At 32.2% G+C, this 24,715-nt stretch overlaps 1 protein-coding gene across 4 annotated transcripts in view; it reads right to left on the bottom strand.

Moving 5' to 3' along the window:
- The window catches only part of LOC145324669 (lachesin-like), a 118,569-nt gene that overhangs the window by 76,163 nt on the left and 17,691 nt on the right, over positions 1 to 24,715 (bottom strand). For all 4 annotated transcript variants that reach the window (XM_080167258.1, XM_080167259.1, XM_080167260.1 and 1 more), the window contains exon 2: positions 22,700 to 22,819. In XM_080167258.1, the coding sequence (XP_080023384.1) occupies positions 22,700 to 22,819 (120 nt within the window). The remainder of the gene's footprint in view (positions 1 to 22,699; positions 22,820 to 24,715) is intronic.

Here is a 24,715-nt window from a genome sequence, read left to right as displayed (position 1 = left end):
CGTTGTTTAAGAAATAAACATATCAACAAATGATACAATATCAGGCAAACTTATTGTGTATATATAAGATAGTTGTATAGTAGGACTAGTAAAATACTTTTCAGTATGGATTCGAAACCGATTAATATCCGCTGGATTAGAATCGGTTCTAAATCATACTGAAAAATCATGTATCATATTATAACAAGTATTCTGCATTATTTTTAATTTTACAATTAAACATTTCTAAATCCGCGGAAAGCTGTCTATAATACGATGCGATAAATAACTATTTCAGTGTGGATAAGAATCTAATTTTTCCCTCTTGATTTTATAGGTTTTGAGTCATACTGGAAAAAAATGTATCATATTGTAGACAATTATAAAAAAAACCAGAACACTTTTTGTAGATGAAAATAATCAGTGGAAAAGTTTTGACACTACATGTTTGTACCAACCAATTCAGATTAAATGAAATTAACCAAATATAATAAGGCATCCAAAGGTTATACAATTTTAGGTACCAGTGAAATTTAATACCTTCCAACTCTTCATGTAGAAAGCTTCGCTTATAAATCATAACATTTTTTATTTAATGTTACAATTTGTAGACCATACCCATATGGATGTAGGGATCATAAAAAAGTAAATCACATTTATACATTTATACACATACAGGTACTCAATGTTTCATTACCATCAACGCTCAATAGTTAGCTTTGGGTACTTTTATGTAATTTTGATTGGTTGGTTCCGAACAAGTAGTGCCCAACCAATAATTTTAATCTACAACAGGGGTACATTTATTTTAAGTATGTCTTCGAAACCAATTAATATCCGCTAGAATAAAACCGGTTCAAAGCCATACTGGAAAAATATGTATATTATTATGAATTAGACAATTTCATATGAATATTAAAATAAACAAGGATGACAACATCCATAAAAGCGAAGCTCTGAAACGGTAGGACAAACGGACATTAACACTTGTATAATGTCAGAACTGAATAATCAGAATGCGAATGTATAAGAGTCAAAGCAAAATTGTAAGTAAATTTGTTGAAAAACTGCTTGATACAGGATAATGATTATGGACATACTTACATATTTAGGACTTGATTATAGAGTTGCTTCGCTTTTAATATTATATTTTGTTGTCCCAGGAATCAGTATACCAAAAATCAGACCAATCGGATAATTAGGTCACATACAAATTTGTTGTTAAAAATGTAAAAAAAATCAACATGTTTAAAATGAACGTACGGACATTCTGGTAATGATTATAGAGTTGCTACGCTTTTTAACTTGTACCTAACTATTACAGGAATCACCATGCAAAATTTGAAATCGATAGGACAATTCTAACATGCCTAAATTAACAAAAAAGCTATTTAAAAAAGTAAAAAAATCAACATGTTTAAAATGGACGTACGGACATTTTGGTAATGATTATAGAGTTGCTACGCTTTCTAAATCGTACCTAACTACTAAAGGAATCACCATGCAAAATTTGAAATCAATAGGGCAATTCTAACATGTCTAAATTAATGAAAAAAGCTATCCGTGACGGACGGACGGACGTACGGACGGACCGACCCTAATTATAGAAAAGCTTCGCTTTTAAAAATTATAATAACAATTTCAGAATTGTTAGCCTAGAACTTCGGCTCCTCAGGGTTAACAAAACCGAAATTAATCCTATAATTTTTAAATTTACTTTCCGCAGAATGATGTCTATAATACGCTGCAATAAATAAATTTTAGTATCGTTTGGGATATATATCAACAAGGATGACAACATCCATAAAAGCGAAGCTCTGAAACGGTACGACAAACGGACATTAACATTTGTATAATGTCAGAACTGAATAATCAGAATGCGAATGTATAAGAGTCAAAGCAAAATTGTAAGTAAATTTGTTAAAAAACTGCTTGATACAGGATAATGATTATGGACATACTTACATTTTTAAAACTTGATTATAGAGTTGCTTCGCTTATAATATTGTACTTTGTTGTCCCAGGAATCAGTATACCAAAAATCAGACCAATCGGATAATTAGGTCAAATACAAATTTGTTGTTAAAAATGTAAAAAAAATTAACATGTTTAAAATGGACGTACAGACATTTTGGTAATGATTATAGAGTTGCTACGCTTTCTAACTTGTACCTAACTATTACAGGAATCACCATGCAAAATTTGAAATCGATAGGACAATTCTAACATGCCTAAATTAATGAAAAAAGCTATTTAAAAAAGTAAAAAAATCAACATGTTTAAAATGGACGTACGGACATTTTGGTAATGATTATAGAGTTGCTACGCTTTCTAAATCGTACCTAACTACTAAATGAATCACCATGCAAAATTTGAAATCGATAGGACAATTCTAACATGTCTAAATTAACAAAAAAAGCTATCCGTGACGGACGGACGGACGTACGGACGGACGGACGTACGGACGGACCGACCCTAATTATAGAAAAGCTTCGCTTTTAATTAAACATTGTCTTCTCCCAATAAAAATTGTAAAACTGTGAAACCTTTGAAATTTATAGGACAACTCTAACATGCCTAAATTAACAATAATGTATGGACGAACATACAGACTCTAAAGCCCAGTTCACAAAAGACAAAGGTCGACCTCTGGAAATTTTAGGTCCACCTATAGAAACTTTAGGTTGACCGATTTTATTGGGTTGTAATTGTTTAGGTTGGCCTACAGAAAAAATCGGTCAACCTTTAAAAGTTATTGGTGAACTGGCCATATCTATATAATAGCTTAACTTTGAATGATAATAGAAAAGCTATGCTATTATTAAGATTCTAGAAAATAAATCACCAGGAATAGAACAATGGATTTTCAAGTTTTTCTCTGTTATCTATACCATATTATCATAGAGAGAATTTAATTAATTTTTCGTCCATTGTCCCTGTTTACAACCCTTACAAAATACCCAAGCTCACTCATTGGTCAGCTTAAAAAAGTTGGGTAGTTTTATTGAACTTGTTAGTTTCAAACCTGTAGGGCCAAAAACAAATAATTTTCATCTATAAGAGTGTTAATTTTATTTATCGTCATTGTGGATGTACGTATACATTCATTGTCTTATCACATATTATACAGGTTGGGGCAAATAAGACCAGACAAATTCTATTTTTAAACAAATGAACATAAAATCGTCAATTTTAAAGATTATATAAAATTTCAAAAACTGGGAAGCAAATTGGGTATAAGACTATTATATTATTCAATAAAATCGCTACCAGCCCCAATCACCGCCTCTACCCGCCCCCTGAACCGCCCGCAGGCCCTGACCACCATGTCCCTGTCCAAGATGGCTAAGTTCTCCTTATATAATAATGGCAATGAGAAAGGTCTTTGTGGAATGGGCATGCTTTAAATTAGCCTTAGGCCTAATAGTCCATTGGAATAAGATAGAGTGGGACGCCACATCTCCTTCGAGACGTGAGAAACAGCAGGATCCAAATTCACCCATCTATCAAGCTAACCTTCTACACGGCGGCTCTCATTTTGGCCACAGTTGAGCTAACACAATGTTCTATATATTTTTAGAAATGGCTTGAAGATTTAGCTAGGGTTATTAGCGCAACCCACAGTCTAAAACGAGTTTCAGGGTTTCATATGGCCCCTGAAGTCCATAACCGAGAAATATTCAGGATTTTAGGCATTTTTGACATTTCAAAATCTAAATAAAGTACTAAATCAAGCCAGCTGGGATAGAGAGCTCTAGTTTTTTCTAGTGTCTTACTTATGTATCTAACTGTAATTCCAGCAAGTTTTATAGGTCTATCTCATCTACAAATGGACTAAGGTCAGATTTAGTAGGCCATATCAGAGAATTCAGGATATAGAACAGGCGCACTCCGAATCCACCTTGTTAAACATGTGCGCGGCCAGCTCGGAATACATGTCCTACATCGTCCAAAAATTTTTATTGGCATAAAGGTCATTACCTAAAGCTTTTTAAAGTGGGGTCAAACGTCCTGACTGGTCAAGTAGTTTAGGAGCTATGGCCGTGTGAAAAATGTCGGTTTTATTTGCCCCACCCTGTATATTCAATTTTTTCTTATTCGCTTTCGGTACTTTTATCAAAGTTTTATAATCAACAGGGACAAGACAATGGCTGATAAATTGATGTACATCCCCAATGAAGATATACAAAATACCCTTTCTGTAGATTACAATTAGTGTTTGAAACCTTTGGACACTCAACTAAATGAACCAACCAATCAAAATTTAATAAAAGTCCCTAAGGTTGTTTAGCCAACGAATAAGAAAACATTTTTAATGACTTTGGGGACTAGTGTAATAAACATCCCAATGTACATCCCCTCTATGAATTATTATACTTGGATTTAAATTAAATAAGAATGACATCATCCATAGTTGACAAAGCACATAAATATAATAAACAAACGTCGTACATTCTTTAAATATTGAGCAAATCAAACCCATTTCCTCACTAACAACAAGTGGATGTATCATGTTCTTTTTTTGCGTTTGGGCCTGAGTTAATCCTTACATAAAAGTAACAAGATGATTTTCTGTTTTTACCAAAGAATCTAGACGGACATACAGACGGACATACAGACGGACATACAGACGGACATACAGATGGAGAGACAGACAGACATACACATAGATAGACGGACAGACAGACAGATAAATGGAATGACAGACGGATAGACAGACCGACATACGTACATAATGATGGACAGACAGACAGACGGACAGAAAACAGATGGACAGAGAGACGTACAAACAGAGACATGAACAGACAGAAAAATAGATGGACAGACAGACAAACAGAAACACAGACAGATTGACAGACAGACAAACAGAATTACAGGCAGACAAACAGATGGACAGACATATGGACAGACAGAAGGAGAGAGAGATAGAAAATGTTTTAAATCTTATAATTTACAAACATATGGACAGATAGACGAACATACAGACGGAGAGACTGACAAAGAAATAGACAGAAACTAGTTTAAATCTTAAAATTTACAAACATATGGACGGACAGACAAACGTACGGACAGATGGATGGACAGATAGACAAACAGACAGATAAATGGATAGACAGACAGACATACAGAAGGACAGACATACGGAAAAACATACAGATGGACAGACAGACGGACAGACAGATGAAAACTGGTTTAAATCTTATAATTTTCAATGTTTATATCTGTTGAAAGGTGTAATATGACAGTGTGGTTTGGGGCAAGATTCATATCTAACTCCCTCCTTATTAATGAAAAAAATCGAGAATGTCATATCCTATTTAGTGACAAGCAATTGTCCATTTAAGAATTTTAGACAATTTTTTTTATGGTATGAATGACAGAAAAGACGAATAAACAGTGTTTAGATGTACAAATTTTCATATGAATTATCACTGAAATTTCAGCTGTCTTCATTTAATAACAGCCGAGAAAATCACATTTCCTCACTGTTCAACTGGTGTACAGATATAAAAAGTGAATAATAGAGTAGCTTCCATACGGATGAATTACTGAGTAGCTTCATTTCTATAAATGAGATACAATAGCTAGAATAAAGACACATAGGTAAAAATCTTGATCAAACAAACTGACAAAATACCCTTTTTAGTAGCAAGGCTACTGTAAAATTCACTTTATTTGTCTGTTGTCCTGTCCATCATTAAGTCATTATGTAACAGTCACTATGGGACCACTGTGATTTTCTCGGCTGATATTTAAGGTAGACAGCTAAAATTTTTAGTGAAGATTCCAAGGCCTGTACCCATCTGTATTCATATACATTTTATTTTTCATCTGTCTGTCACTCATGCTTGAAAAGTCAAAAAATACTTATTTTTAACCCTTAACGGTTGGGGGGGGGGCATTCATCACCCACCCCTCCGGTTGATTACGTGGCTTCAAAATTAGATAAAATTGTAAATAAATCTTAATTTATACAATATGTCTTTTGTGTATAAGGTAGTCACCTAATTTTTTTTTGGCAAACACTTAGATATCAATGAGCATCTGAGAAAAGTGGTGTGTAAGGTAGTCACCTAATTTTTTTTTTGGCAAACACTTAGATATCAATGAGCATCTGAGAAAAATGGTGTTATGACTGTTTGACCTCTCTATGACTGTTTTGTAGGACCGGTTTTTTGTCCAGCTTTTACTATAGACATATATCATAAATATCATGGCTTCTATTACAGCTAGAGACCAAAAAATTTTTGTGGTAAATTCTTGAGTAATAATAAAATTCTGTGAATAGTAAGGTCATTATTATTTGACCACTTCTTGATCATTTTTCAATTTCCTACCTGTAATTTTGCTGTTTGTATGCTGCCAGGTGCCATATTACAAAATAGCCTTAGACCAGCCCATTTTTTTAAACTAGTCTTTTGTTGTGATAAGATACAGAAAAAAATAATAATAGGTGCTGTCAAACCACTGTAACCACCAAATATGGCAGTTTCCATTATTTGCTGTTTTTCGGCCATTGTAAAAAAAGTTAATTGTTTCGTAAAAAAAAAATTAAATTCCACCTAAAATTTGGTATTCCTAGCTTTAAAATTGGCAGCTCTACAGCTGTTTTAATATTTAGCGGCTGGCTGCTAAAAAGCGGCTATGGAGTGGTTGTACCGCTATAACTAGAAAAAATAATTTTCTATAAAAATGCACATGAAGCACCAGAAATTTTTTTTTATGTCTCTATCTGTAACAGAAGCCAAGATACAGGGGGGGGGGCCTTTTAAGGTGAGAATTGGGGCCAATCTGTAAAGGTTAACAATGTTTCAGATTTGGTAATTGCCCAGACTCTAACTTTATGTCACAACAAATGTCATATATGACTTTTGGTAACAATGTGTCAGATATGGTGATTGCCCCAACTCTGACTCTAAGTCATTAAATGTCATATCTGACTTTTGTTAACAATGTGTCAGATATGGTAATTGCCCCAGCTCTGACTCTATGTCACTAAAAGTCATATATGACATTTGGTAACAATGTGTCAGATTATATAATTTCCTCAACTCTGACTCTATGTTACTAAATATCATATATGACTTTTGGTGATATTGTGTCAGATTAGGTAATTTTCTCAACTCTGACTCTATGTCACTAAATGTCATATCTGACTTTTAGCAACAATGTGTCAGATTAGGTAATTTTCTCAACTCTGACTCTATTTCACTAAATGTCATATATGACTTTTAGTAACATTGTGTCAGATTAGGTAATTTCCCTAACTCTGACTCTATGTCACTAAATGTCATATATGACTTTTAGTAACATTGTGTCAGATTAGGTAATTTCCCCAACCCTGACTCTATGTCACTAAATGTCATATATGACTTTTAGTGATATTGTGTCAGATTAGGTAATTTTCTCAACTCTGACTCTATTTCACTAAATGTCATATATGACTTTTGGCAATAATGTGTCAGATTAGGTAAATTCCTCAACTCTGACTCTATGTCACTAAATGTCATATATGACTTTTAGTAAAATTGTGTCAGATTAGGTAATTTCCCCAACTCTGACTCTATGTCACTAAATGTCATATATGACATTTAGTGATATTGTGTCAGATTAGGTAATTTCCCCAACTCTGACTCTATGTCACTAAATGTCATATATGACTTTTAGTGATATTGTGTCAGATTAGGTAATTTTCCCAACTCTGACTCTATTTCACTAAATGTCATATATGACTTTTGGCAATAATGTGTCAGATTAGGTAATTTCCTCAACTCTGACTCTATACTCTATGTCACTAAATGTCATATATGACTTTTAGTAACATTGTGTCAGATTAGGTAATTTCCCCAACTCTGACTCTATGTCACTAAATGTCATATATGACTTTTAGTGATATTGTGTCAGATTAGGTAATTTCCCCAACTCTGACTCTATGTCACTAAATGTCATATATGACTTTTAGTGATATTGTGTCAGATTAGGTAATTTTCTCAACTCTGACTCTATTTCACTAAATGTCATATATGACTTTTGGCAATAATGTGTCAGATTAGGTAATTTCCTCAACTCTGACTCTATGTCACTAAATGTCATATATGACTTTTAGTAAAATTGTGTCAGATTAGGTAATTTCCCCAACTCTGACTCTATGTCACTAAATGTCATATATGACTTTTAGTGATATTGTGTCAGATTAGGTAATTTCCCCAACTCTGACTCTATGTCACTAAATGTCATATATGACTTTTAGTGATATTGTGTCAGATTAGGTAATTTTCTCAACTCTGACTCTATTTCACTAAATGTCATATATGACTTTTGGCAATAATGTGTCAGATTAGGTAAATTCCTCAACTCTGACTCTATGTCACTAAATGTCATATATGACTTTTAGTAAAATTGTGTCAGATTAGGTTATTTCCCCAACTCTGACTCTATGTCACTAAATGTCATATATGACATTAGTGATATTGTGTCAGATTAGGTAATTTCCCCAACTCTGACTCTATTTCACTAAATGTCATATATGACTTTTGGCAATAATGTGTCAGATTAGGTAATTTCCTCAACTCTGACTCTATACTCTATGTCACTAAATGTCATATATGACTTTTAGTAACATTGTGTCAGATTAGGTAATTTCCCCAACTCTGACTCTATGTAACTAAATGTCATATATGACTTTTAGTGATATTGTGTCAGATTAGGTAATTTCCCCAACTCTGACTCTATGTCACTAAATGTCATATATGACTTTTAGTGATATTGTGTCAGATTAGGTAATTTTCTCAACTCTGCACACTTTTCCTCAACAGTTTAGCGGATTTAAAACCAACACGCAACAAGCGGTCAATGTATCCTATAAATAGACATATTTGCTGAATCAAAACTGGTTTTACCTAAATTGTATCTGTTCCTTCTTCAGGATAATAGAATTTCAAAGATTTTAACCAAAAATGTGCGATGATTTGACTTTAAAATAGCATTTAACCTTAATGTTTATGGCTTATTAATATAAGTTTGTCATATTTGTTGAGGTTTTAAAACAATATTTCTTTAGACAATTCAACACTGCATATCTAGGATTTATAACAATGGTTATTTTATGCATTATGAGTGATATAAAAAGTCATATCAAGAGTACTTTTGATATATTAATTCTAATTGTTTAGATACTTTGCCGTTTATTACACAAAAGTAAATATTTTTGTTCTAAACCATTTTGAATTTTATATGGATAAAATAATTGATATAATGAACAAGGATGACAACATCCATAAAAGCGAAGCAATGGAACCGTAGGACAACGGACATAAACACTTGTATAGTGTCAGATCTCAATAATCAGAATATAAAAGTACAAGAGTCGAAGCAAAATTGTAAATTTGTAAAAAAAAAACTGCTTGATACAGGATAATGTTTATGGACATACTTACATTTGTAGGACTTGATTATAGAGTTGCATCGCTTATAATATTGTACTTAAAAAGTACAAGAGTCGAAGCAAAATTGTAAGTAAATTTGTTTTAAAAAAACTGCTTGATACAGGATAATGTTTATGGACATACTTACATTTGTAGGACTTGATTATAGAGTTGCATCGCTTATAATATTGTACTTTGTTGTACCAGGAATCTATATACCAAAAATCAGATTAAACGGAGAATTAGATCACATAAAAATTTGTTGTTAAACAAGGATGACAACATCCATAAAAGTGAAGCACTGAAATGGTAGGACAAACGGACATTAACACTTGAATAGTGTCAGAACTGAATAATCATAATATAAATTCATAAGGGTCAAAGCAAAATTGTGAGTAAATTTGTTAAAAAACTGCTTGATTCAGGATAACGTTTATGGACATACTTACATTTTTAGGACTTAATTATAGAGTTGCTTCGCTTATTACAATATACTTTGTTGTCTCAGGAATTAATATACCAAAAATCAGATCAATCAGATGATTAGTTTAAAAAGTATACATACAACAAGTATCTTTAATAATGCAGGATTTTACGTTAACAAACTAATAAAGGTTAGTCTTTAGGTTAGATTAGAAAACCTTTACATCTCATTTCTGCTGCTTGATTTTAATTTCTTTTAAAATCAAGCAGCAGAAATGAGATGTAAAGGTTTTCTATATTTATTGTTCGTCTGTCTGTCCATAAAGGATAGATCTTATCGTTAATTTAGGCATTTTATAATTGTCCTATTGATTTTATACTTGGCATGGTTGGTTATTTCTGTAGTAGTAGTAAGGTACGATTTAGAAAGCATAGCAATTCTACAATCGTTGTTTATTTACAAAAAGTTGATTTGAAACATTTTTTATATTCCTTCTACAAAAAGGTAGAATGTTATAAACAAAGCATATCAAAAATGTAGGAATGTCCTTAAACAGTATCCTATATTTTGCAACAAATTTACTTACATTTTTTTAGACTTATACATATACATATATGTATATTTGCTTATTCAGTTATGACACTCTACAATTGTTAATGTTTTTTTGTCCTACCCTTTCAAAGATTAACTTTTATGGAAATTGTCATCCTTGTTATTTAATGTATAATGAACTATTAAGTTGTTAACTAATTTGACTAGGTATACTTATTAATAACAGTCCTTTGATATAATCAATTAAAGGCCTAATGTCTTCAACAATCTATTGTTTATGTGGTTGATAACTTAATACTATCGTGTCTTTTTTACATACAAAATTCGAGTGTCAATGCTAATTGTTTCTATATAAACAAGGATGACAACATCTATAAAAGCGAAGCTATGAAACCGTAGGACAAACTGACATTATCATTGTGCAGTTTAAGAAGTGAATAATTAGACTATAAAGTTATAAAAGTCGGAACAAATGTGTAAGTAAATTTGTTTAATTGTTTGTAATTAAAAAAACTGTTTAAATACAGGATAATGTTAAAGGACATAAATACATTTTAGGACTTGATTATAAAGATGCTTTGCTTTAAACATTGAACTTTGTTGTCCTAGGAATCAGTATTCCAAAAATCAGATCAATTAGATAATTTTTACACATAAAAATTTGTTGTTAAAAAAAGTTAAAATCAACATATTAAAAATGGGCGTAAGGACATTCTGGTAATGATTATAGAATTGATACGCTTTCTAAACCGTATCTAATTAGTACAGGAATAACCTTGCAAAGTTTGAAATCGATTGGAAAATTCTAACATGTCCAAGTTAATGAAAAGGTAATTGTTCCACCTAAAAAGCTAACTGTTACTGACGGAAGGACAGACTAACAGACCCCAATTGTAGAAAAGCTTCAATTTTTAAAAAAGTATATGTTGTAAATCAATTGTGCCAGTATTTTTAGTTAAATGATATGTTTATTTTTTATTTCTATTTTTACTTTCTAAGTTTAAAATTTCAAGGTAATTTGAAGAAAAACAAGAATTAATTAAAGTCAGAAGTTACCCCCGTCGACAATTTTATAAGTTATAATTAATCTACAAAAAAAGGTTTTTAAAACAACTACTGCTTTCATGTGTTAAGGGTAATATACAGCATATATATTTTACATCAAAGTCCATTTTAAAGTCAAATCATCACACATTTTTTGTTAAAATCTTTGAAATTCTCTAATCGCGAAGAAGGAACAGATACAATTTAGGTAAAACCAGTTTTGATTCAGCAAATGTGTCTATTTATAGGATCCATTGGCCGCTTGTTGCGTGTCGGTTTTACATCCGCTAAACTGTTGAGGAAAAGCGTGTCTGACTCTATTTCACTAAATGTCATATATGACTTTTGGCAATAATGTGTCAGATTAGGTAATTTCCTCAACTCTGACTCTATGTCACTAAATGTCATATATGACTTTTAGTAAAATTGTGTCAGATTAGGTAATTTCCCCAACTCTGACTCTATGTCACTAAATGTCATATATGACATTTAGTGATATTGTGTCAGATTAGGTAATTTCCCCAACTCTGACTCTATGTCACTAAATGTCATATATGACTTTTAGTGATATTGTGTCAGATTAGGTAATTTTCCCAACTCTGACTCTATTTCACTAAATGTCATATATGACTTTTGGCAATAATGTGTCAGATTAGGTAATTTCCTCAACTCTGACTCTATGTCACTAAATGTCATATATGACTTTTAGTAACATTGTGTCAGATTAGGTAATTTCCCCAACTCTGACTCTATGTCACTAAATGTCATATATGACTTTTAGTGATATTGTGTCAGATTAGGTAATTTCCCTAACTCTGACTCTATGTCACTAAATGTCACATATGACTTTTAGTGATATTGTGTCAGATTAGGTAATTTTCTCAACTCTGACTCTATTTCACTAAATGTCATATATGACTTTTGGCAATAATGTGTCAGATTAGGTAATTTCCCCAACTCTGACTCTATGTCACTAAATGTCATATATGACTTTTATTGATATTGTGTCAGATTAGGTAATTTCCCCAACTCTGACTCTATGTCACTAAATGTCATATATGACTTTTAGTGATATTGTGTCAGATTAGGTTATTTTCTCAACTCTTACTCTATTTCACTAAATGTCATATATGACTTTTGGCAATAATGTGTCAGATTAGATAATTTCCCTAACTCTGACTCTATGTCACTAAATGTCATATATGACTTTTGGTGATATTGTGTCAGATTTGTTTGCATTGCCAAAAATGAGAAAATAACCTGACATAATGTCACTAAATTTCAGATTGAAATCTGAACTTTGGTCAAATTTTGTCATATCTGAACTTTGGTAACAAAGAGTCATATTGAGACAGATTTAAATCTGAAATCTAGTGACTGTGGATTTCTAATCTGACCGAAAAGGGGTAAAAACTACTAGGGAGGATGTGTGTCTATCTATTCGTAGCAAAGATCTCGCAAACTGCTGAACCTATATGGTTTTAATTATATATTTCGAAAAAGTTTTAACTGGAGGAGAGCCACCATTTTTTTCCTTAGAAGAGAATAAAATAGAAAATGAAGGTTTCTCCTCTATAAAAGGGATCATAGAGGCCTCTAGAAACACTATATCTCTCCGATGAGAGGAGTTTCTTTGAGTGCTATATCTCTCCGATGAGAGGAATTTCTTTGAGTGCTATATCTCTCCGATGAGGGAAGTTTCTTTGAGTGCTATATCACTCCGATGAGGGAAGTTTCTTTGAGTGCTATATCTCTCCGATGAGAGGAATTTCTTTGAGTGCTACATATCTCTGATGTGAGGAGTTTCTTTGAGTGCTATATCTCTCCGATGAGAGGAATTTCTTTGAGTGCTACATATCTCTGATGTGAGGAGTTTCTTTGAGAGCTATATCTCTCTGATGTGAGGAGTTTCTTTGAGTGCTATATCTCTCCGATTAATTATATTGGAAAGATTTGTATTATTTGGGGAAATTAAGATTTGACCGAGGGTCAATTGTAATGGGGATTATCCCAAGGATGAGGGGGGGAAGGGGGCAGTGAACTGAAAACCACTGGTCTCCAAAGTTGTATAAACATGTTTTCTCAATTTTGGTACTTTTATGATTTTGATTGGTATATACAAACTAGCAGTGTCGTCCAAACAAAAGTTAGAAACCTAACTTATTACATACAAATTAACAATCAAAGGAAAGAGAAGGGAATTTAATATTTTTGGCGAGGGGTTAGTTAGGGGGTATTTAAGGTCCTAAGCATAAATATAGGAAAATGCATGGTTTTGCTTAGTTAAGCTCCGACTGTTAGAAACCCCAAATATATTACTAGAAGCATGTTGCATTAGAGTTTCAGTTTTAAGGTTATAAATTAATCACCAATAGTTTTATAAATACAATTTCTCATTGGTTGGCTTAAAAACGTTGGAAACTTCCATCAGATATTTGTACATTCATTATGAGACATTTCAATTTAGAAACTTAGTTTTTTTAATAATATGAATTCTCCTTGTGCTTGGATGTGTTTGTAAGATGGGTGTGATTTTTTGTGTGTATGTTTGTTGCACATTTCCGATTATTTGCACACTCATACACACCCAAGCACATACACACACATATGGAGGCAACTTCCCTCATATTGCATCTGGACCACAAAAGAACTTTTGGAGAGAGAAAAACATATTTTTAGCTTATTTTAGGATAGGTTAAAAGACCAAAAATGAATATGGCCCTGCAGGGTCATTTTAGTCAATGTGGTTTACATCTGTTGTTTAATACTTATAAGTTGCTCCTCATCAATTCTATTCCTGTTTTATCTATTTTTTGCTACATATGGGAAGTTTTCATCCTTGTGTTAGGTGATTTTAATCTGTTGGTTTTAGCCTAAGCAGCTATGCTACTAAAAATATAGTTATCCCTGTTTTTCTCTTTCCTCTCTTTCTTTCAATAAAATGTTGTCATATTTCCTTTAAGTTATTTAATGTTTGTTCCTAGCAATTTCCTTATGAATTAATTATCTCCTACTATGAAATGTTCTCATACTTGTTTTTAGTGATCTTGTGGTTTAAATCTGTTGGTTAGAACCAATCCTTTCCTCACTTTAACTTTGCAAACTCATGCTAGGAGATGGGGATAGGTATACAGTAAATTTAGTTGATTTTAATAATGTATTGTTTGTGTTTTTTCCTTCTTTTTTTGTAATTAAAGATGTCATATTTCTAGATATTTGTCATTTTTCGATGACATTAAAACTAGAAGGTTATGTTTATGATGGTGTTTTACATTTGAAGTATTGTCATATATATATATGTAAAATATTAATACTAGATACAAGCTAAATTCGTCAAATTATTCAAGTAATGAAATAGTGACTCTTCTATAATACAAAGTAGAATGATGTCTGTCTGTCTGTCCGTCTGTCTGTCTGTCCGTCCGTCTGTCTGTCTGTCTGTCCGTCCGTCCGTCCGTCCGTCCGTCCCTTAAGATCTCGGTAACTACTGAACCAATCGGATTCTACTCTTCAGGGTATATACCTATTAGTCCTTTGGTGGTTTTAAGCTATTTTCTTGGTGGTTGGGACACCCCCACCCACCAAGGAGACCCAAAAAATTGATCACACCCCCACCCACCCCCCCAAAATGAAAATTCCCCCCCCCCCCAAAAAAAAAAAATAATTTTCTTGGGAACACATTAGACTATGCACCAGTAGTACTTTATTTATTTATTATTTTTAATTATCTCTTGGGGCAAAGCCACTAGTATATTTATAAATTAATAGAAAAAGTATTATAAGGTATGTAGGTAAAGTTAGGTAGACACAAATCCCCTAAGACTATAGGTATAGAAAAATATACAGTTAATGTGGGAAAAAGTGTGAAAGACTGCAACATAAGATAAGAAGCATGTTTATTATTGACTAAGCTATTAATCTTTATAATACCTTATTTGTTATTAATCCTAATTTTTCTTCTTTAAGCTATCGTTTTCCTTTTAGTAGCGAAGCTACTCTGTTATTAGGGAAAAATTAATGTGCTAATTTGTTATTGCTGTATTGATGCACTATCATTTTGATTCGGATTCAATATTATGAAGCAATTCCATCACAAATACTAAAAATTCGCCCCAATTTTACTGACAATTATGGGGATATTAAGCTGTTTATTACACTAGTCCCAAAAGATGTATAATAACATTTTCGTTGGCTTGACAACTTTGGGGATTTTTATTAAATTTTGATTGGTTGGTTCATTAAGTTAAGTGTCGAAACGTTTCAACAAAAAATTGTGATCTATAAAAGGGTAATGTTGTGTTTCTTTATTTGGGACGTACATCAATTTATCGGTCATTGTCTTATCCCTTTGGATCCCTGACTGACAATACATATGTTTCCACCAAGTTTGGGGGACACCCCTTTTGGTTACGCCCATATTTCCAATAATATTAGCATTTTATATTTTCTTAGGCCCATTCAAGTGGAAAAATCAGTGAGGTTGTCCAAACAATACCACACAGAAAAGTAGGAATTCATTGATAGAGCAAAGATAGTTAAAGATAGTAATTTTCTTTCCCAATATTTTTTAATTAGTTAGAGAATAGCTTGGGGAAATGCATATTAGATAAACATGGATATATGTTGTCAATTTAGCTTGCTAATAAGGACCTCATTTATTGGATAGTTTGTTCATACAGAAAGAGGTGTGGGCATGGGGTAAAGGGGGTGGTTTGGGGCATTGTTACATTAGTCAGCTGTAGGCATCACTTTATTAAAGTACATGAAAATCTAGGGCACCATCCAAGTAATAATATATATTGATCCTTTTTAGCTCTTTAAGGGAGCTCTTTATAGGTAATTGCATAGATACTAGAAAAAGAGATTAGATTAAGTGTTTCTTTCTCCACCTAATATAAAAACAAGTGTCATGGTATTTAATATAGTTAGAAATTATTCTTTACTTTTGGCTGTTCAAATTAACAAAAATATTTGTTGAATTGCAGGGGCACTAAAATCAGGGAAATCCCACCCCAAATGGTTCCCCTGACCTCCGTTTACCCACCAAGTAACATCCTCACAGATTTATAATTGCTAGGAGTGAAGCTACTCTATAAAGTATTCTATGATGTACGTCTGTATGTCCCCCTGACCTTCGTTTACCCAGCAAGTAACATCCACACAGATTTATAATTGCTAGAAGCGAAGCTGCTCTATAAAGTATTCTATGATGTACGTCTTTATGTTCCCCTGACCTAGCTATGTTTACCCACTAAGTAATATCCACACAGATTTATAATTGCTAGGAGCAAAGCTACTCTATAAAGTATTATATGATGTATGTATGTATGTTTCCCCTGACCTATGTTTACCAGTTAGGGAGTTGAATCCATTTTTATAGAAGCAGAAATATAATCTATGATTATGGTTTGGACCCTCTAAAACTGTAATCTACCTTTCCACTTTCCCCTCTCTTGGTGAAGATATCTTCAACGCCGATACGATTTTTGAAATTTAAGATTCTACTTTCCCTTCTCTTTGTGAAGATATCTTCAACGCCGATACGATTTTTGAAATGTAAGATTCCACTTTCCCCTCTCTTGGTGAAGATATCTTCAACGCCGATACGATTTTTGAAATTTAAGATTCCACTTTTGCCTCTCTTGGTGAAGATATCTTCAACAAGAGAGACAAAAATGGAATCTTAAATTTCAAAAATCGTATCGGCGTTGAAGATATCTTCACCAAGAGAGGGGAAAGTGGAAGGGTAGATTACAGTTTTAGAGGGTCCAAACCATAATCATAGATTATGTTTCTGCTTCTATAAAAATGGATTCAACTCCCTAACTGTTTACCCACCAAGTAACATCCAAACAGATTTATAATTGCTAGGAGCGAAACTACTCTATAAAGTATTCTATGATGTCCGTCTGTATGTTTCTCTGGCCTCCATTTACCCACTAAGTAACATCCACACAGATATATAATTGCTAGGAGCGTAGCTGCTCTGTAAAGTATTCTATGAGGTACGTATGTAAGTTCCCCTGATCTTCGTTTACCCACTAAGTAACATCCACAAAGATTTATAATTGCTAGGAGCGAAGCTACTCTACAAATTATTCTATGATGTGCGTCTGTATGTTCCCCTGACCTATGTTTACCCACCAAGTAACATCCACACAGATTTATAATTGCTAGAAGTAACGCTACTCTATAAAGTATTCTATTAGGTATGTATGTATGTTCCCCTGACCTATGTTTACCCACCAAGTAACATCCACACAGATTTATAATTGCTAGAAGTAAAGCTACTCTATGAAGTATTCTATTAGGTATGTATGTATGTTCCCCTGACCTCCGTTTACCCACCAAAAAACATCCACACAGATTTATAATTGCTAGAAGCGAAGCTGCTCTATAAAGTATTCTATGATGTATGTATGTATGTTCCCCTGACCTATATTTACCCACTAAGTAACATCCACACAGATTTATAATTGCTAGGAGCGAAGCTGCTCTATAAAGTATTCTATGATGTAAGTCTTTATATCCCCATGACCTGGGTTTACCCACTAAGTAATATCCACACAGATTTATAATTGCTAGAAGCGAAGCTGCTCTATAAAGTATTATATGATTTAAGTCTGTATGTTCCCCTGACCTATGTTTACCCACTAAGTAACATCCACAAAGATTTATAATTGCTAGGAGTAAAGCTGCTCTATAAGTATTCTATGAGGTCTGTCTGTCTCTTATGCATGTATACTTGAACCAATAATTATAATCCATATAAGTTGTTCTAATGGTATACTATTTCAGTGTTTTATTTAAGTAAGTGTGTGATTAAGTGTGTGATTGAAATTAAGATTTACCAATATTTCTCCCTTCCTCAAAAAATAAAATCTGATACAATAGAATAATGAGGTTAAATTACAGTAAAAATAAGATTAAATTAAAACCAAAGTAAAATTAAATCTTTTAGTAAAATGTTGGCCGTTTGAAGTATGGAAACGGTCTGTTTTGATCAAGAATAAGGGATATATCAGAATAATAATTTTTCCCTATGCATTTTTATAGATTGAAACAAAAAATTTTGACAAAATAAAATAAGAGGATTCTATACTCAGAAGAAATTTTAGGATACAATTTTTTTTCCTGTGACATATCCCTTGTCCATTATTTCAATACGCTGGCCTTAAGGTTCAGTGGTCAGGCTCTAGGGAATATTGAGACACGAATATAGGAATATGCATCTTGCTTTTAATGTTGATTTTAGATGCAACAGTAAAGCATAAGAAATGTCTTGGCCCATAAACAAACTCAACTAGTAGATGTGCATATTACAGACTTGCAGACAATTGTTGTGGAATCAAAGGGTTGGTTGTCTGTAGGATGATTGATCAGACAATGGGCAGTGCACAGTTGGGACTTGAAGATAAAGGTCATGCAATCTAGGGATTTGTTGTCTATGGAATGTTACCCCAGAAATCTTAAGACAAATAAATAAATTTATGACACCTTTATTCCTTTTACTTAACTGTACTAAAACTAATACAATTTCTATTTTGATATTGAAGAAGCGGAGTCCTTAGCCTATATTGACTAATTGAAGGTATATCTTATTTTTTCTAAACATTTGCGGAAAAAGATAAATAATTCATCTAAAATAGCCTAAAACATGACGGAACCCCATTAAAAGAAAACCCTTTAAAAGCTTAAGCCTTAGGAAACTCATGGACGCACATTCAGATACTAAAAAGATTCAGAACATAGATTTGTTTATTTCCAATATAATACTCTGATTGCTGACTAAATTATCTATTTACTTAATATATATATAAGGATAGTCCTATAGTATAATAGTACCTTTAAAGAAAAAGGAGGGGAATTGCATTTAACAAAACTTTTTTGCCTTATATATTTAAAATTCAGTGCACAATAATCTAAGATAAAATTTCCTGTCATAACTTTTACTGTATAACAGTCAACTTTTCTTTGTTTTAATCAAAATATAGCCAACATGGTAATGTTGCGCTTCTTTTTGACATACATAACCTTGTCAATTACAAAATTAATCTTTAAAGCACAATCAATAAGCTAGAATTAACTAGAATTTAAGGTAATAAAATTGTATAATTCTTTAAAACCATTAAATTCACCTATTATGCAATTGCAATAATAGAAAGAGAAAGGGAACTAATTTCTGAAAAACAAATTAAAACTAAGGTTATCCTATATCAAAATTTTACTCTTAATATACCAAGGTTAAACTTTTGTGCTGTTTATGAAATCCTTGATATTAATAATTAAAATACAAGACATAAAAAAGAGTATTTATAGCAACTCTTAAAGTTGGACAATATGCAGATGTAAGTATCAGGTTAACCATTTCTTAACAGATATCAAAGACATCTAATTATTGACAACTTATATACACTTAACTTATTCTTATTCCTTCTCCCTTAACTGACCAAATTAACCCCACAACCTACCCTACCTACCACCCCCCCCCCCTCACTCAAAGATAATCTCTCTTTAACCATTTGTGATGGTAAAGGTTTTACAATTCAATATCGAAATTACTTTTTCTCCCCCCACCCTCCCCCACACATGGAATTCTCTCTTGCATGAAGGTTATATAGCAAATTGGATTGGCATATAGTAACATTATGGTTTTCAAAGTTGTGTATATAAGTAGTCTGGTTATTGAAAGAGCGGCCATTTAGCCCTTTAAAGACGAAAAGAAGTGAAATATGCAAATTTGGGTTAAAGTAACATTATGGTTTTTAAAGTTGTGTATATAAGTAGTCCAGTTATTAAAAGAGCAGTCATTTAGCCCTTTAAAGACGAAAAGAAGTGAAAATGTAAAGTGTCAAGTTATTTGGCCCTTTACGGAAGCATTATGGTTAAGGCTGTTTTCTACCTAACCCCCCGGTCCCCCTTCCTCAGATAACAAAACCTCTTGGTGTTAGGAACGCCACCTCAATTAAAGAATTTCAAATTATAAAACCCCTCAATTCTAACCTTTGAAGACAAATACTATGATAATATTTTTTTCGAAATTGTACATACAAGTAGTCAAATTGACATAGTAAAAAAGATTTTCTTTTTTTAGTCCTATGAACTTACATTCGATTTTGAGTATGTTCACTATCAAAATACCCCTTATCTTAGGGGTAGCCAAATTGTTTGCTTTAATAATATGCCAACTTACAAGAACTTCATAATACAAAGCTTTCTTGAAAAGAATAATAACTTCAAATTTGATTTGATGGTTCAAACCTTGAAATAAATACATCTAGTTATAAATGACTATCAGTCTACCCTGATAAAAATTAGGAAGGTACCCCAGGTCCCAACCACCGTATAAATTGGATTAAGGATTGTATAATCATTATATTAAGGGTCTGTTTATATAACAAGGGATTTATTATTGTACAATATTGTTTCTTTACCCTTTACATCATAATAATGACATAGAGGGAATAGTATTTGAAAAACAATTGGAAACCAATTTCATAGTTGATTGGGAGTACTATTCATTTATCATATTAAAAACTTTGTGTATTCTTTTCTTATATAATAACAAATCTTCTCTTAGGCTAAACAACTAATAAATTACTTATTTAATTCCACAATTGTTATCAGATATGAGTTTTCATAAAAAGAATGCTGCGTTTTTTTGATTCGCGAAATTTAAACAGAGTATACAACTATTTATTTAATTATTTCGCTGTTGTTGGTACGGCCTTCATGAAAGAAAAACAAATTATCTTTAATCCATTTTTGCTGCATATTAATTAATGCATCTTTTTAGACATTATACAAATGGTTAAAATAATAATTTTAAAATTTTGAATTCCTAAGTTGTATATTCTGTTGAAATCCTATCGTCTTCGTTCAATCAATTAATGTCTAAAAAATGTCAAAAAACACGGCATTCATCTTTCAAAAACCCATCTCAGAAGATCCTGACTCTCTAATGCGTATTTTAAGGACACTTATTTCCAATAAAATGTATTAGCAATGTCCTTGTTTGATAATACAAAAATATATGTATATATAATATGTGGATATTTTGACAGGGGAATTTAGGTTCTCAATTTAGGCTGCTTGTATAGTCTTTAGATAATAAATTTATAGTATAGATGTATAAAGAGCTTACTAGTTGATTTCTGAAGGCAAAGACCCTAAAGCTCAGCAGACGAGAAATAATTTTGTTAAACTTTGCTTTCTAAATTCAGCTGTTTAATGCTTTTTCTGCTTTTTGAAAAAGAAAGGGACAATTTTTGTGAAAAATTGTCATTTCTGTCTAAACTTATGTGAAGTATTTAAAACTGCCATTATCAATTTCTTACAACTAGGCTCCTGACTATGAAATTATATTGATAATCATCTTTTCCGATTTACACTACTGAATTTTTAAACCTAGTTATTTGTGATTAACAAGACATTTTTATTAATGATGTGAATGCTTTCTTGCAAATCATAATTATCAAGTTTTTAGTGACATCTAGCGACAAATATAGAACTAATATATTGCAGATGTTCCCAAATTTATTTTTCGCCTGAATTTACGTTGTTTTCAATTATTTTTCCATAAAGGGTTGAACTCTCCCTGAGGTGGTGGCAAATTAACTATGTCCTTTTTTTAAGTAATTGGGTTATTGTCAGTTTTATGAGATCAATAGATAATTTTCAAAATATTTTTCAACAAATGAACAGTATTTAAACAATGCAAAAACGAAATCAACTAGGTAAAATGCAGAAATCATTATAGCTAATACATAGACGTCCAAGTAAAGGGGTAAATGGGTGTTTATCCCTTTAGACTTTGAATCCTCTTATCTACACCTCTCAAGTTGTTTTTAAGTACATTAGATTGCTCCCCTTGAACGTATAGAACCCCTAATTTTACCCCAATACAAAGTAAAAAGCTTGGGCGTCCTTGCGTTAACATTAGTTTACAATTTGCTCTTGGTTCTTTTGCCAGCACCCGGCTGTATTTACATTTTTGAAAGATTCAGCTGATTTCGAAGACCCAACCAAAAGTAGGTAGAAGGTCTATGACAAGGGGTGGTTGTTACATATACTATTTATCGCTCTATTTATATTACTTTAATCTTTAGATATTGGTCAATAAATTTCTCCGTGGTCCGGGAAGGTATGGGATAAAGTCAAACAAGCAGGATAGGGGGTATTATTAGCCAGCTGGGAAAACGTTTTGCTAGGGTATGTGAGAATCTCAATCAATGTAGTATTTATCCATTGTTCCCTGATAACTGTTATGACTTACCTAAATTTTCTACTTTACATTTGAAGGCGACATTTGAACCGATTTCTTTTCTATACACTTCCGACGCTGAGGTGAAGTAAGGCTTGTTAACTAACTTGTGCTGGGTGCTTTGAGCAATACCTGAAAATAAAGATTAACATTTAGAAAATATTAAGAAATAGATCAGCATAAATTTAGTTGTTATATCAAATTTAAAAAAATTGTGTTTTATAACATTTTACTTTTTATTTTATCTCATTGGAGTGAGTTTTATGTTTATCCTTTAAGATCACACTAACTACCTACTGAATAGTTTGTTTAATACATTTTAGGTAAGCTTCACATAGGTCCGGGAAGGGTTTTAGACTGTTTAATTGTTAATATTAAGTTTTGATATGGTTTTAGACAAAAAAAATTTCTGCCCCCTCCTTCCCTCATAGAGTAATTTTCTCTAGAAGCCGCTAAGAAAGACATTTTTAACCAAACTAGCGGCTACGCCCCCTTGAAGCCTCTAGGGGCACCTAAGGTAGAATTGGGAAATATCAACCTAATCCCATTTTAAATTTCAGTTTCAAAAAGGGTAACAAAAATATTTTTTTTGGGGGGGGGCGGTGGTTGAAGACACCCTCCCCAAAAATAGTTTAAAACCTTCCCAGGACCTATAAAAAGCTTCACTGTAAAGGAGAACAATATTGGTTCAGCAGTTAGCGAGATCTTTTGGTACAGACAAAAAACTCTTACTACTTTATAAAATAGGATTAACAATAGTTTCTTTTCATATTTTTTATCTTTATCTTATTATCAATCGGTCCGCAGTCTTGTAATAAGAAAAGTCTGTCTTTTTATTCTTTTTTGTCCTTTTTTCATATTCATCCATTACTGCAAATATTTAACTTTAGCAAAATTATATAAATATATATGTATGTATAAATGTAGCACAGTGTTTTATTAATTACATTTTTCTTTAATTAAAACCATAGTTTGAATACTTCGTATAAATAGCTTTACTACAATTAAAAGTAATCGTATTTGTTTTCCGTTATACTTTTTTTGTGGGACAACGTCCTTTTTTCCCAAAGACCTTAGGGAATATAATCTTATTTCATATTGTATGGTTGGGTATGGTATAGGCTGCATGCTTGTCAAGAAATATTACTTTTGTTACGTAAAAGTAAGAAATTTGGGTTATTTTATGAACAGATCTATAGTATAGATATATATACAGACAACTACCTCCCTTTATTTTTCAAAGACCTCTTTCGTCTGCTTCAAAATAATTTTTGAGACTTGGCTGTGTTGATATAAGCGACACCATTGGTTGATTTTCGATGACTCCAATAGGAAGGATGTACAAGACGGTTGCGTTGCGGAGATACAGTTATTAAACCCTTTCTCCCTCTAGTGTTTTACTCTAATAGCGTAGCAAAGCTATATTACACAACTTATGACTCCAATAGGAAGGATGTACAAGACGGTTGCGTTGCGGAGATACAGTTATTTATCCCTTTCTCCCTCTAGTGTTTTACTATAATATTTCAGGACGATATCATCCAATTAATAAAAAAGTATTATTGAGTTTGAATAGATAATATCTGTCTTTTTTTCTAAATTCTATGTTAAAATAACAAGGATGACTGTAGTCATAAGTAGTGAAGCAAACAATTGCATATACATATAGGTCAAAGGGAATTAGTATGACGTATCTTTCAATCCATTTTAGCATTCATATTTGATGAGAAGTCAAACGGACAAAGTAAATTATATGGTGGATAATCATAAATCATATCTGTAAGTTTTTGCTATTTAAATCCATTTTTCCATTCTGGAGAAATTACACACAAACAGACAGCTAGAAGAATTTATAGACCAGCTTCGCTACTTCAATTCTTTCAAAAGTGCTACGTTATTGTAATTAAAATGAGCCTTTTTGAAACAGTGCTTTCTTAAACTGAAAAAATATTTTTTTGAAATATTTTTTTTTAAATCGAGGTTGATAACATCCATAAGTAGTAAATTTTAAAAATACAGTCTTCAAGA

This window comes from Acartia tonsa, chromosome 7 (genome assembly GCF_053477335.1).
Source record: "Acartia tonsa isolate MP-2025a chromosome 7, ASM5347733v1, whole genome shotgun sequence".
NCBI classification, from domain to species: Eukaryota; Metazoa; Arthropoda; class Copepoda; order Calanoida; family Acartiidae; genus Acartia; species Acartia tonsa.
This window is presented reverse-complemented; position numbering and strand designations above follow the sequence as displayed.